General features: G+C 41.9%; 1 protein-coding gene across 1 annotated transcript; it reads right to left on the bottom strand.

Moving 5' to 3' along the window:
* Nucleotides 1–3,679: 3,679 nt before the first annotated feature.
* On the bottom strand, nucleotides 3,680–4,609 carry LOC308353407 (olfactory receptor 1f45-like; the record flags this gene model as incomplete). Its single annotated transcript, XM_080820241.1, has 1 exon — nucleotides 3,680–4,609. Exon 1 carries the CDS (start codon nucleotides 4,520–4,522, stop codon nucleotides 3,680–3,682), a length of 843 nt encoding a protein of 280 aa, XP_080676367.1. The 5' UTR covers nucleotides 4,523–4,609.
* Between the last annotated feature and the right edge of the window lie 10,621 nt (nucleotides 4,610–15,230).

Here is a 15,230-nt window from a genome sequence, read left to right as displayed (position 1 = left end):
AATGAAGTTTCTGGCTCATAGGGTAAAGCATATGTCAGCTTAAGTAGATACTGTGAAATAATTCTACTCTTCTACAAATTTATACTTTCACTAGCAATGTCTGATACTACTGCTTCATATCATGCCATTACTTGTCATTTTGTCTGTCTTTTCAGTTGTAATTATTCTGGTAGGTGTTTGCTGATATTGTACTGTGACTTTAATGGACCTTTCCCTGATGACTGATCATATTGAGAGCTTTTTTATGTTTATTGACCCTTCATCTACACATTTTTTTTGATGGCACATCTAGTCTAGCCTCTTGTCCATTTCATTATGAGCTGCCTTTTGTGTATGTAGTTTTGGGGAGTTGGGAGGCAGCACAAGGTAGAAAAAGAAGGGTGATCTTTGAGTTAGAAAGACCTGATTGCAACATTCTGTGTTCAGCTAAGGTCTTTCATGCTTGGAGTTGTCTGTGAAGTAGGCACCAAACTTGGTTGGCTGTGTAGACACCATTCAAAGAGTCATTGCACTGCTCTGATGGTCCCAGGTGAAATTAGAGAACTACTCAAGGTGAAGCTCTGAATACATTCCATGTTGGATTCTGCATTTCCTTCCCTGCTTTTGTATTTGCTGTCCTTGGTGACTAGGAGCAAAATATTCACCGCTGACCTAGCTTGGCCACAGTATCTGAGGTATCTGTTTGTTTCAAACTCTATCATTCTGTACAGGAAGGACTGAGAATTAATTAACCTATTAAAGAGAATTTCAAAATGTTCCTGCCTTCATAGTTTAACTCCTTTCGAGTGACTCAACAGCTTTAACACATGTTAATAAGCAACTAATGAATTGTTGAACACTACATCAGAAACGAATGATATACTATACAGTGGCTAACGGAATACAATTAAAAAAAAAAAAGAAGATGCAAATTACCAGTGGATCCCTTCCTTCTGATCCCTGTAGAGGAGGAGTCTTAGTTGGGCTGGAGAAAGAGAAGGCACCATGGAGAGGAAAAACCAGAGGAGAAGACCCTGAGGTGGAATGTACCAGGTTTATGTGAGAGAACCAAGCAGAAAGACACCTAGAATTTCTGTATGTTAATAAGTGCATGAAACAAACAAACACCAAAAGCAAAACAAGAAAAGGGGAGAAAACTCTTGCAGGAAGCGAGGGGGAATATGTTCAGAAAGAACCCTTTCTGATTTCCTTCTAAAGTAATTTGTAAGAAATCATACATTGTGAGAAAATGAGAAGAAAGTTTGCCTGTTCCTATGAACTCTGCACAGAGATTTCTCTATTCTGTGACCAGCAGAAGAGCCTCAACAAGGCAAAAGTGTCCGACATAATATACAGATTCAAAACTTCTTTACATAGAAAGATCGATAACTTTTAAAAGATGAAGAATTAACTGGGAATATCAACATCAAGGTAGACAGAGATAAAAAAAAAATTTTTAATGTACAAAAAGATGCTCTGCTGATACTGTGTGATTCTCATAAGGGGCACGTGCTGCTCCCTGGGCCCTGCTCCAGCCACAGTACAATCCTCCCCTGAGCAGTAGCTCCTCTCCCAGTGAAACACATCTACCTGTGCTCCCTTCTTCTCGGGCTGCCAGGGCTCTCATGGAGGAAGACCGGATCCTGTTCTGCTCTGCCCAGCTTTCTCCTCAATTTCTCTCCCACTTATACCACGTCTATTTTTTTATGATGCTTTACTGTCCTGCCAAAATAAGATTTCTGTCCTCAGAGGTTTTCTCAGGAAAAGAACAATCATATTGCACAATGTCCCCTCAATATTACTGCACAGAAAAAAAGATATACAGAAGTCAAAGGGAGACAATTCCTGTTACAGATTAAGTAAAAAGAATGTATAATTGTGTGTACAGCATTTCCTCATGAAAGAAACAAGAGCATTTTGTAAAAGACAGAAGGTTATGATATACAGTATGAATATTGATTGTCTTTATTTATTTTTGGAAAGATTTATTCATTTGAGAGAGAGAGAGTTCAGGGTGGGGGGAGGGCAAAGGGAGAGACTCTTCAAGTGGACTCCCTAGTGAGTAGGGAATCTAATCCTACAACCCAGAGATCATGACCTGAGCCAAAACCAAGAATCAGTCACTCAACTGACTGAATCCCAATGTTGATTGTCTTTAAATGGGGGGGTGGTGGGTGATTTCTTCCTTTTTCCTACTTCTTTACATTTTATATTCTTATTATAATGTTTATTGCAAAAAATATTTTGCTTGGAGACAAACAAAATAAACTAGAGATGAAAACCCAAAGAATCAAGGACTTGTCCCATTAACTAATAACCACTCACTGCCAGAGTCTTAGATCCAATCCCTGTTATGTGATTTTGGGCCAGTCCTGAAATCTTTCTGTGCCTAGATTCTTCTAGAAATATTCTTGTTCTTTTAGTTCTAGCAAATAGTGTTTCTTCGTGGTTTAGCTTTCTCTGTGGCTAAGTTAGTCCCTGTGAATGAATCACTGCAAAACTAGGCTTAGAAATGGTCCCTGAATCTCAGAGCATTTGACGCTTCCAAGTTTTGTGAACATTTCTTATAGTTGAGTGGGGGCCTGTTAGTCATAGAACTACTAACTGGGCTTCCTCCTAGAACCTGAATTTCGTCTGATGTCATTCTTTTGTTGATTCCCACTCTCTGGTTTCAATTGGCTTGCACACCTATACCTATTCATTAAGTCACAACCAAGATGGCCTTTACCTTTTCTTCAGGTTGATGAAATTTTTTACAAGCTTCTTCCAACTTTAGGCTTTTGACCTCAATTTTCTTAGAATATTTACTTTAGAAAATTTATAATCATAAATTCTTTCTCTGCTTCTTTGAGATGTCAATCTTGTAAAAAGCCTCTTGCTAGTTCACAGGGCAAGAATGTCCCAACTCAATAGATGGGAGCCATGTCTTTGAAATGCAATGAACAAGGAAGGAAGCCCACATCACCCATTCTTTGTGAGACTGTGGAAATCTCACTCCTGTGGACAATGCTTGTTTCAAGTTACAAAACTACCTCCTATCATAGAGAGGTGAAAAGTTTATTTTACCTTTGTATAAATACAGTTAGGGAACACGGATGGACTGTGTTTTTTCAAAAACTCACCACTCACCCCAGCACTTAAGAATCCTTTTACCAGGGCCACCTGAGTGAATCAGTTGGGTAAGTGTCTGACTCTTGGTTTCAGCTCAGGTCATGATCTCAGGGTCCTGAGTTCTAGCCCCAAGCTTTGGCTCTGTGCTCAGCAGAAGACCTGCTTCAGATTCTCTCCTTCTGCCCTTCCGTCACTTGTTTGCACATGCTCTCTCTCTACCCCCCTCAATAAACAAACAAATAAAAAAGAGTCCTCTTACCATTTACCTCAGCAGACTTTAGCTCAGACTGAGCTCTGTTCACTCCTATTGCAAGAATCTTGAATAAAGCGTTCTTTGCCTGTTCAATGTTGGTGCCATTTTTTATTTGAAATCCTGTTGGGATTTTTGTCCACTCCTTCTATCCAGGCTGCAGAGTGGTTCTTGGCTAGATGGTTCTATTCCAGTCCTGCCAGGTCAGGCAACCTTTGTTTCTTAAACCTGCTTGTGCTTCTAAGCATTAATCCTGCCATAACCTTGAACTTTTCAAAATTGTAATAGAGAATTCCATTGAGGAAAGTATTTCAAAAAGCCCGGTCTACTCTGGTCTCTTCATAAGATGCAACATCTTCTGCAGGCAAGGAGTCTCCACAGAGCGCTCTTCATGTCTCTGTTCCTCAGGCTGTAGATGAATGGATTTAGCATGGGGGTGACCATTGTGTACACCACAGATGCCATCATTCCAGTGCCTGCTGAGTAGGAGGAAGAGGGCTGGAAATACACCAGAAAGACAGTTCCATAGAAAAGAGTGACTACTGTCAGGTGAGAGCCACAGGTCGAGAAGAGTTTGTGCTTCCCCCCAGCTGAGGAGACCCTGAGAATGGTGTGCATGATGTGGGCATAAGAGACCAGGACACAGGCAAGAGGGACCACACCTGCGAGGGCTGCTTCAGCAAACATCATGACCTGAAAAATCTGGGTGTCTGAGCAGGCAAGTTTGAGGACAGGGAGAAGGTCACAGAAAAAGTGTGGGATGGAATGGGAGGCACAGAAGGAGAACTGAGCCATGAGGAGGGTGAGTGAGAAGGCCAGGAGGTGGGCACAGAGCCAGGATGTGGCAACCAGCAGCAGGCAGCATTGGGGACACATGATGGTGGTATAGTGGAGAGGAAGGCAGATGGCCACGTAGCGGTCATATGCCATCACAGCCAGCAGGAAGTCATCCAGCAGGGCCAATGCCATGAAGAAATACATCTGCATGAGGCAGCCAGTGTAAGTGATGGTGTGGTGCTGAGTGAGGGTGTTCACCAGCACTTTGGGGACAATGGTGCAGGAGAAACAGGTATCGATGAGGGACAGGTTGGCCAGGAAGAAGTACATGGGGGTGTGGAGGTGCTGGTCAGAAACTATGGCCAGGATGATGAGCAGGTTCCCCAACACGGTGACCAGGTACATGCCCAGGAAGAGCCCGAACAGGAGAGGCTGCTGGTCTGGGTGGTCAGAGAAGCCCAGGAGCAGGAAGTCAGAGATGCTCGTGTGGTTTCTGATTTCCTTAAGTAGAGAAATTGGAAGAGAATTTTGCTTAAATAAGGTAGGCCCTGAATAATACAGACCGCAAGGGCTTTGATCTGTTTTTGTGTGTTCTTTGAAAAGGTCACTGAGATTCACTAGCAGCTGTAACTCTGGGTTTGTAAACATTGAGGGCTGTGGACTATGGTAATGAGGCATCAGGATGAGCTGTAGTTTGGGTTCTAGATTCCTGTCATGTAGCAAGTTTTTGGCATGGATTGTCTGAGTGACATGAACTGGGATTCACCTGAGAGAACGTTGGCAAATTCAGCTCCCTTTCTAAAAGACTTAGAACAACAAGCTTGGTCTCTTCTCTTTTGGAGCCCATTTTGGGGTCATGCATCTACTAGGATATCGTGGGCACTGCAGGACGCCTGTGTGTATGTGTGTGAGTGTGAGAGTGCATCCTGGGGGAGACGGTGGAGGAGTCGTCTCTCCAGAGAGGAGCCAGTGGAGACCAGGGGTCTCTAGGTGTAGTGGGGTGTTCTGCTCACCTTTGCCTTAGAGAACCATTCTGCTGAGTCAGCGTGGACGTGAGAATGTTGGAACCTGAGATGTGCTCTTATTAATGAAACACCAGTTCCGTTGTCCTCATCAACCTCGCCACCACCTCCTTTCCTTTTATGTTCTGGGCTTTGGCGTCCTGGAGACAGGATGGGAAGCTTTTCTCTGCTTCTTATCTCGGTCTGAGCTTGGTCAGTTACTGAACTCTGAATGTGTGTTTCCTCATTTGGGCCATGGGCAGCACCTTCATGGAGTCATCGATGTGATGACTGAGATAATATGTATGGAGGGCAGGCTACTGTCGAGGGTGGTGACACTCCTGTCATTGTTGGTCACACTTGCTGACTGTGAAGCAGGGACACACGATGCAGTGGAAGAGCATCAGCTGCCCTGTTATAGCTCTGTTCCTCATGTGCCTTTTAACCTCAGGGACAGTTTTTCTTCCTTGGAGCCTTACTTTCCTTCTCTGTAAGATATGCATGCTAGCCTTACCTGATAGGCGTGTTGAGGGGACCAAAGGCTGGAATCCTCTGAAGTTTCTTTATCAACCATGATGTGCAATCAAGATGAGAAATTCCCACGTTCCTGTTTGATGGTGTAGAGAAACAAAGTCAACAAACGGTCAATGGCAGCATGGCTTCATGTCTTATTTATTTAGGGTTGTGATAAATACATAATGTACCCTTGGAAGTTGGACAGAATTTCCCCACTCTTTACTTTTTTTTTTTCTTTAAGATTTATTTGTTTTGAGAGAGAGAGAATGAGAGTGAGTGAGTGGGGAGTGAGGGAGAGACAGAGGGAGAGGGAGAGAATCTCCAGGGGACCTCCCGCTGAGCAAGAGCCCAATGTAGGGCTTGATCTGAGGAGCCTGAGATCAGATCCCAGTGAAAATCAAGGATTGGATGCCCAACAGACTGAGCCACTGAGTTGCCCCACTCCCACTCTTTACTCTTGATATGATTTTGAGAAAGTTGCTAAACTTTTTAAATGGGATAATATCTTTTAAATGGGATAACATCTGAGTTCAGTGAATCCAGTGTTTGTGAAGATTACATTGGGATAAGAAATGACATTGGGATAAGTAATGTTTAGACCAAGGCCTGCACCTAGTAAGTGCTCAGTAAATAGCTGTTGTAATTGCTGTTTTTAATAGCGTGCGGGTGCTTTGAGGTTGTGGTGTTCTGGTCTGTGCCTCCAGATTGGGCTTGCCGCTTGTGAGGTGTGAACACCAAAAGGCACCTCCAGCACTGTCACCATGTCAGCATCAGCAGCGTCAACAGCACCGCCTCTGAAGGGTTATGTCTCTACTCAGAACTGTCAGTGGCAAAGCCTTTGACATTTTGGCATCGGAAACCATGTGTAAACTTGGTCAAATCACAGAATCATCAGAGCTCCCCACCTGCCTCAGTCATTAATAGAAGAATGGGAACGAATGTGTCTATCTGGAATAGTTTTTGCTGGCTCAAGTTTTTAGACAAAGAAAGGGTGTGAACAAGTTTGGTAAACTCTGACGGGATGTAGAGGAGTCAGTTACTAGTACTGACTTGGTGTGGTGGCTGAGAGAGTTTCCCGATCCACACCCACCCACGTGGACTGAGAGGGAAGTGTGCTTTGTCCAGGACACAGATGGGGCTTGGGGAAGGGTGGTCTGAAGCCCATTATCTTCAATGACTTCCGACTAGACCATCAGGGACATGAAGAACCCCCGAGGTAGGTGGCCCTCCTCGTGATCCGAAGAGCCAGAAATTGATTGGCAGATGGGGATGTAGGATAGAAAGAGGGAAAGCAGAAGGAGCAGGTCCAGTGCTCTGTGTGTGTTTGTGTGTTTGTCTGTGTGCCTCTGTGTGTGTGTGCGCGCATGCTTACAAGGGGGCTAAGGTAGTCAGCTCTCTTGCCATCCATATGCCTCAGTTCTTACCCGGACATGCTGGCCAGCCTCAGTCTCTGACACTTCCAGGGAGGAGATTGGGTTTGCTAGAGAAGTCATGGCTAGAGTTACAGAGCCCTTTCCTGTCTGTAGGAACAGCACAGATTAAAAACTCCGGTCTTGGTGATATCTCAGGCACAGGCACTGCTGACTTTTGACAGGCAGTGTCTCCTGGGACCCATTCCCAATCTCCTAGTTAGAGCCCAGATGGGGCAATTGTCCAACCTCCCAGCTGGCCTGTCTGCATCTGGGCCCCCTGAGTCCAGGCAGCATCAGTGACAATACCATTCAGATGACCAGGGCTGGGATCCCTGGGGGAACTCCTGGTTCTTCCCCTGGGTGAGATGTTGCTTGGCTGCATCCTCCTGGCCTGATCCTGAATGGGGCCTAACTGTATCATAGAGTCAGCCTTTCTAATTAGAGCCCAGTCCCCATGGATGAGATACAGTAAATCCCAGAAAATAAGAAAAAAAATTGAAGATAAAACATATAAGGAGGAGGGGTGCCTGGGTTGCTCAGTTGTTTGGGCATCTGACTCTTGATTTTGGCTCAGGTCATGATCTTGGGGTCCTGTGAATGGCCCGTTATTGGCATTTGAGTTTGTCACAGTTTACTTGTCCGTCTTTCTCTGCTCATCCACCCATTCATGGTCTCTCTCAATGAAAAAAAAGAAAGAAATAAAATCTTCAAAAAAAATGTATATGGAGAACATGACCAAGACTTAACTGTCACGTAGTAGAGGGAATATTCTTATTTTTTATACTCTCAGTGATCAGAGTTATGAATCCTATGTAGCCCGTTTTTAAAGCTCAGGGTGTAATCTCTGAATTTTTTTTTTAAAGATTTTATTTATTTATTTGTCAGAGAGAGAGAGAGAGGGAGAGAGGGAACACACAAGCAGGCAGAGTGGCAGGCAGAGGCAGAGAGAGAAGCAGGCTCCCTGTCAAGCAAGGAGCCCGATGCAGGACTCGATCCCAGAACTCAGATAATTATCTGAGCTGAAGGCAGCGGCTTAACCGACTCAGCCACCCAGGCATCTCTCTGAATTTTTTTTTAAAGATTTATTCATTTTTGGAGGGAGAGAGCGTGGGTAGGAGGAAGAGGGAGGTGGGAAAGAATTCCAAGCTGACTCCATGCCAAGGACTGAACCCTGTGCTGAGCTGGATCTCATAACACTGTTGACTACCAAATGGGAGTGGCCTGTCACTTTCCTTGGTCTCTCCCTGCTGTCTGTTTCAGTGTTCAGTTTGATAAGTCACATACATAGGTCTTACCTTGTATAGTCTACTCTAAACTTTCTTGGTTTTGCCCTTTATGTGAATGGAATTACATTTTTTAACCACAATTATTGATTTATTAGTCAGAAAGAGATAGAGAGAGGGAGAGATCAAGCACAAGCAGGGGAGAGGCAGGCAGAGGGAGAAGCAGGTTTCCCACTGAGCAAGGAGCCTGAAGTGAGACTTGATCCCAGGTCCGTAGGATCATGACTTGAGCCAAAGGCAGACTGGGCACTGACTGAGGCACTCAGGTGTCCCAGAATTATACTTTTTATATTCTTCTGTGAATTGGGCATATTGCTCAGCATTTTATTTTCACATTCGTTCTTTCAATGGGTGGATGCATGTAACTGAAGGTTGTTCATGTTCAGAACTGTCTCATACAGATCACAACCCCTCCTTATGCACCCCTGTAGCCTGCCAAAGTTCTGATTTCAGACATTTTGGGTTTGGAATTATTGTGTATGTATGTACATTGTCTGTGATTCTCTTAGAAGGTTGTGTGGTCACACTCCATAATCAAACATGGTATTTCCCCCCAGAAGGAATGTATATTCCACAGAGTACAAGTAGTTCAGGCATTAAATACCCTTGTGTAAATTCAGATTGTGATTTGCTGCTTAATGAGTTCACTGAAAATGTACAGAAAATTCCCCTCTCATGAGAGATTTTTGTATGATAGAAACGTAGATAGATATTCTGGTGCCTATGTAGTAGTAACCATGTTTTTTTAAAAAAAATAGTAAGTAGTAGTTAAAAAAATCATCCACCACCCAGGTGCCCTCTGTGACATATTATAGTGAAAGTTGCTTAATATAGAGATAAAGAGAAAATTCTGAATGTAGATCAGGAGAAAAAGTCCTAACTTACAAGGGTAGACACATAAGACTGGTAGCAGTCCTGTCTACAGAGACTTGGCAGGACAGAGAGGACTGGCATGATATAGTCAGTGTGCTAAATGGGAACAATGTGCAGCCAAGAAGATTTTATCAAGCAAGGCTGTCATTCAGAATAGAAGGAGGGATAAAGGGTTTCCAGGACAAACAGAAACCAAAGGAGTTCAAGAATACTAAACCAGCCATGTAAGAAATATTAAAGGGGACCCTTTGAGTGGAAAGAGAGCCCAAAAGTAACAAAGATTAGAAAGGAACAGAGATAACCTACAGGAACAGTGACTTTACAGGTAATACAATGACAGTAAATTCATATCTTTTAATAATTACTCTCAATGTAAATGGACTCAAGGGTCCAATCAGAAGACATAGGATATCAGAATGGGTGAAAAACCAAGACATCAATATGCTGCTTACAAGAGAGTCATTTTAGACCCAAAGATACCCTGGATTGAAAGTCAGGGGATGGACAACGATTTATCATGCTAATGGACATCAAAAGAAAGCTGGAGTATCCATCCTTATAAGAGACAAACTAGATTTCAAACCAAAGACTGTAGTAAGAGATGAAGAAGAATGCTATATCATAATAAAGGAGTCTGTCCAACAAGAAGATCTAACAATTGTAAATATGCTCCTAACTCGGGAGCAGCCAGATGTGTTAATCAATTAATAAGAAACCTGAAGAAAAAATAAAAAAACCTAAAGAGACTCATTGATAGTAATACAGTATCAGTAGGGGATTTTAACACCCCATTCACGGCAATGGACAGATCATCTAAGTAGAAGGTCAAGGAAACAAGAGCTTTGAATGACACACTGGACCAGATGGACTTCACAGATGTATTCAGAGCATTTCATCCCAAAGCAGCAGAAGAGACATTGTTTTCAAGTGCACATGGAACCTGCTCCTGAATAGATCACATACTGGGTCACAAATCAGGCCTCAACTGGTATGAGGAGACTGAGATCATACCATGCATATTTTCACACCACAATGCTATGGAATTTGACGTCAACCACAAGAAAAAATTAGGAAGGAATGCAAATACATGGAGGTTAAAGACCATCCTACTAAAGAAAGAATGGGTCAACCAGGAAGTTGAAGAAGAATTAAAAAAATACATAGAAGCAAATGAAAATAAAAACATCAAAGGGATGCAGCAAAGATGGTCCTAAGAGGGAAGTATATAGTTGCACAGGCCTTCCTCAAGAAGCAAGAAAAATTGCAAATACACAATCTAGCCTTACACCTAAAGGAGCTAGACAAAATAAAGCCTAAATAAATAAATAGCAAATAAAGCCTAAATCCAGTGGGAAAAGGGAAATAATAAAGATTAGAGGAGAAATTAGTGATGAAGAAATAAAGCAGTAGAACAAACCAACGAAACTAGGAGCTGGTTCTTTGAAAGTATTAGCAAAATTGATAAACCACTAGCCAGACTTATCAAAAAGAGAAGAGAAAGGAGCCAAATAAATTAAATCATGAATGAAAGAGGAGTGATCACAACCAATACGAAAGAATTAGAAAATTGTAAGAGAATGCTATTAGAAAAAAATAAAAGAGAGAGAATATTATTAGAAATTGAGATACCACCTTACACCAGTTAGAATGGCCAAAACAACATGTGTTGTAGAGGATGTGGAGAAAGGGGAACCCTCTTACACTGTTGGTGGGAATGGAAGTTGGTGCAGCCACTTTGGAAAACAGTGTGGTATAGAGTGACCCTATAACCCTGCAATTGCACCACTGGGTATTTACCCCAAAGATACAGATGTAGTGAAAATAAGGGTCATCTCTACCCCAGTGTTCATAGCAGCAATGGCCATAGTCACCAAACTGTGGAAAGAACCAAGATACCCTTCAACGGACGAATGGATAAAGAACATATGGTCCATCGCTTCTTGGCCTTTTGGCTAAGATCAAGTGTAGAAGATATGGTCCAGCTATTCAACATAGTACTAGAAGTCCTAGCCTCAGCAATCAGACAACAAAAAGTAATTAAAGACATCCAAATCAGCAAAGAAGAAGTCAGACTATTACTCTTTGCAGATGATATGATACTATATGTGGAAAACCCAAAAGATTCCACTCCAAAACTGCTAGAACTTGTACAGGAATTTAGTAAAGTGTCAGGATATAAAGGTAATGCACAGAAATCAGTTGCATTTCTCTACACCAACAACAAGACAGAAGAAAGAGAAATTAAGGAGTCAATCCCATTTACAATTGCACCCAAAACTATAAGATACCTAGGAATAAACCTAACCAAAGAGGCTAAGAATCTATACTCAGAAAACTGTAAAGTACTCATGAAAGAAATTGAGGAAGACACAAAGAAATGGAAAAATATTCCATGCTCCTGGATTGGAAGAACAAATATTGTGAAAATGTCTATGCTACCTAAAGCAATCTACACATTTAATGCAATCCCTATCAAAATCCCACCCATTTTTTTCAAAGAAATGGAACAAATAATCCTAAAATTTATATGGAACCAGAAAAGACCTCGAATAGCCAAAGGAATGTTGAAAAAGAAAGCCAAAGTCAGTGGCATCACAATTCTGGACTTCAAGCTCTATTACAAAGCTGTCATCATCAAGACAGTATGGTACTGGCACAAAAACAGACTCATAGATCAATGGAACAGAATAGAGAGCCCAGAAATAGACCCTCAACTCTACGGTCAACTAATCTTCAACAAAGCAGAAAAGAATGTCCAATGGAAAAAAGACAGCCTCTTCAAAATGGTATTGGGAAAATTGGACAGCCACATGCAGAAAAATGAAATTGAACCATTTCTTTATACCACACACGAAAATAGACTCAAAATGGAGGAAGGACCTCAATGTGAGACAGGAATCCATCAAAATCCTAGAGGAGAACACAGGCAGCAACCTCTTCGACCTCAGCCACAGCAACGTCTTCCTAGGAACATTGCCAAAGGCAAGGGAAGCAAGGGCAAAAATGAACTATTGGGATTTCATCAAGATCAAAAGCTTTTGCACAAAAAAGGAAACAGTTAACAAAACCAAAAGACAACTGACAGAATGGGAGAAGATATTTGCAAACAACATATCAGATAAAGGGCTAGTATCCAAAATCTATAAAAAACTTATCAAACTCAACACCCAAAGAACAAAGAATCCCATCAAGAAATGGGCAGAAGACATGAACAGACATTTCTGCAAAGAAGATATCCAAACGGCCAACAGACCCATGAAAAAGTGCTCAACATCACTCAGAATTACGGAAATACATATCAAAACCTCAATGAGATGCCACCTCGCGCCAGTCAGAATGGCTAAAATTAGCAAGTCAGGAAACAAGAGATGTTGGCAAGGATTCAGAGAAAGAGAAACCCTCCTACACTGTTGGTGGGAATGCAAGCCTGTGCAGCCACTCTGGAAAACAGCATGGAGGTTCCTCAAAAAGTTGAAAATAGAGCTACCCTATGACACAGCAATTGCACTACTGTGTATTTACCCTAAAGATACAAACGCAGTGATCCGAAGGGGCACGTGTACCCGAATGTTTATAGTAGCGATGTCTACAATAGCCAAACTATGGAAAGAACCGAGATGTCCATCAACAGATGAATGGATAAAGAAGATGTGGTATATATACACAATGGAATACTATGCAGCCATCAAAAGAAATGAAATCTTGCCATTTGCGATGACGTGGATGGAACTAGAGGGTATCATGTTTAGTGAAATAAGTCAATTGGAGAAAGACAACTATCATATGATCTCCCTGATATGAGGAAGTGGAGATGCAACATGGGGGGTTTGGGGGGTAGGAAAAGAGTGAATGAAACAAGATGGGATCGGGAGGGAGACAAACCATAAGAGACTCTTAATCTCACAAAACAAACTGAGGGTTGTTGGGGGGAGGGGGGTCAGGAGAGGGGGGTGTGGTTATGGACATTGGGGAGGGTATGTGTTATGGTGAGTGCTGTGAAGTGTGTAAACCTGGCGATTCACAGACCTGTACCCCTGGGGATAAAAATACATTATATGTTTATAAAAAAAAGAAGAAGAAGACATGGTCCATATATACTATGGAGTACTATGCCTCCATCAGAAAGGATGAATAACCATCAGAAAGGACGAATACTCAACTTTCATATCAACATGGATGGGACTGGAAGTGATTATGCTGAGTGAAATAAGTCAAGCAGAGAGAGTCAATTATATGGTTTTGCTCATTTGTGGAGCATAAGGAATAACATGGAGGACATGGGGAGATGGAGAGGAGAAGTGAGTTGGAGGAAATTGGAGGGGGAGATGAACCATGAGAGACTGAGGACTCTGAGAAACAAACTGATGGTTTTGGGGGGCAGGGTGGGAGGTGGGTGAGCCTGGTGGTGGGTATTATGGAGGGCACGTATTGCATGGAGCACTGGGTGTGGTGCATAAGCAATGAATTCTGGAACACTGAGAAGAAAATAAATAAAAATTAGAAAAAAGAAATTATAATGTTATTAGAAATGTTATTAGAAACAAATGAGGCTTCATTGGAGAAGTGTCTGTTCATATCTTCTGCCTATTTTTTGACGTGATTATCAGTTTTGTGTGTGTTGAGTTTGAGAAGTTCTTTATAGATCCTGGATATCAACCTTTTGTCTGTATTGTCATTTGCAAATATCTTCTCCCATTCCGTGGGTTGCCTCTTTGTTTTGTTGACTGTTTCCTTTGCTCTGCAGAAGATTTTGATCTTAATGAAGTCCCAAAAGTTCATTTTTGCTTTTGTTTCCTTTGCCTTTGGAGACATATCTTGAAAGAAGTTGCTGTGGGTGATATCGAAGAGGTTACTGCCTAAGTTCTCCTCTAGGATTCTGATGGATTCTTGTCTCACATTGAGGTCTTTTATCCATTTTGAGTTTATCTTTGTGTACGGTGTAAGAGAATGGTCAAGTTTCATTCTTCTATATATAGCTGTCCAGTTTTCCCAGCACCATTTATTGAAGAGACTGTCTTTTTTCCACTGTATATTTTTTCCTGCTTTGTCGAAGATTATTTGACCGTAGAGTTGAGGGTCCACATCTGGGCTCCCTAATCTGTTCCACTGGTCGATGTTTCTGTTTTTATGCCAGTACCATGCTGTCTTGGTGATCACAGCTTTTAGTAAAGCTTGAAATCAGGTAACGTGATGCCGCCAGTTTTATTTTTGTTTTTCAACATTTCCTTAGCGATTCGGGGTCTCTTCTGATTCCATACAAATTTTAGGATTATTTGCTCCAGCTCTTTGAAAAATACCGGTGGAATTTTGATCAGAATGGCATTAAAAGTATAGATTGCTCTAGGGAGTATAGACATTTTGACAATGTTTATTCTTCTGATCCAAGAGCATGGAATGGTCTTCCATCTTTTTGTGTCTTCTTCAGTTTCTTTCATGAGTGTTCTGTAGTTCCTCGAGTACAGATCCTTTACCTCTTTGGTTAGGTTTATTCCCAGGTATCTTATGGTTCTTGGTGCTATAGTAAATGGAATCGATTCTCTAATTTCCCTTTCTGTATTTTCATTGTTAGTGTATAAGAAAGCCACTGATTTCTGTATATTGACTTTGTATCCTGCCACGTTACTGAACTGCTGTTTGAGTTCTAGTAGTTTGGGGGTGGAGTCTTTTAGGTTTCCCATATAAAGAATCATGTCATCTGCGAAGAGAGAGAGTTTGACTTCTTCCTTGCCAATTTGGATACCTTTTATTTCTCTTTGTTGTCTGATTGCTGTAAAATGGGCAGAAAATATGAACAGACACTTCTCCAATGAAGACATACAAATGGCTATCAGACATATGAAAAAATGTTCATCATCACTAGCTATCAGGGAGATTTAAATTAAAACCACATTGAGATACCACCTTACACCAGTTAGAATGGCCAAAATTAGCAAGACAGGAAACAATGTGTGTTGGGGAGGATGTGGAGAAAGGGGGACCCTCTTACACTGTTGGTGGGAATGCAACTTGGTGCAGCCACTTTGGAGAA

Source organism: Martes martes (assembly GCF_963455335.1).
Source record: "Martes martes genome assembly, chromosome: 12".
Taxonomy (NCBI): Eukaryota; Metazoa; Chordata; class Mammalia; order Carnivora; family Mustelidae; genus Martes; species Martes martes.
This window is presented reverse-complemented; position numbering and strand designations above follow the sequence as displayed.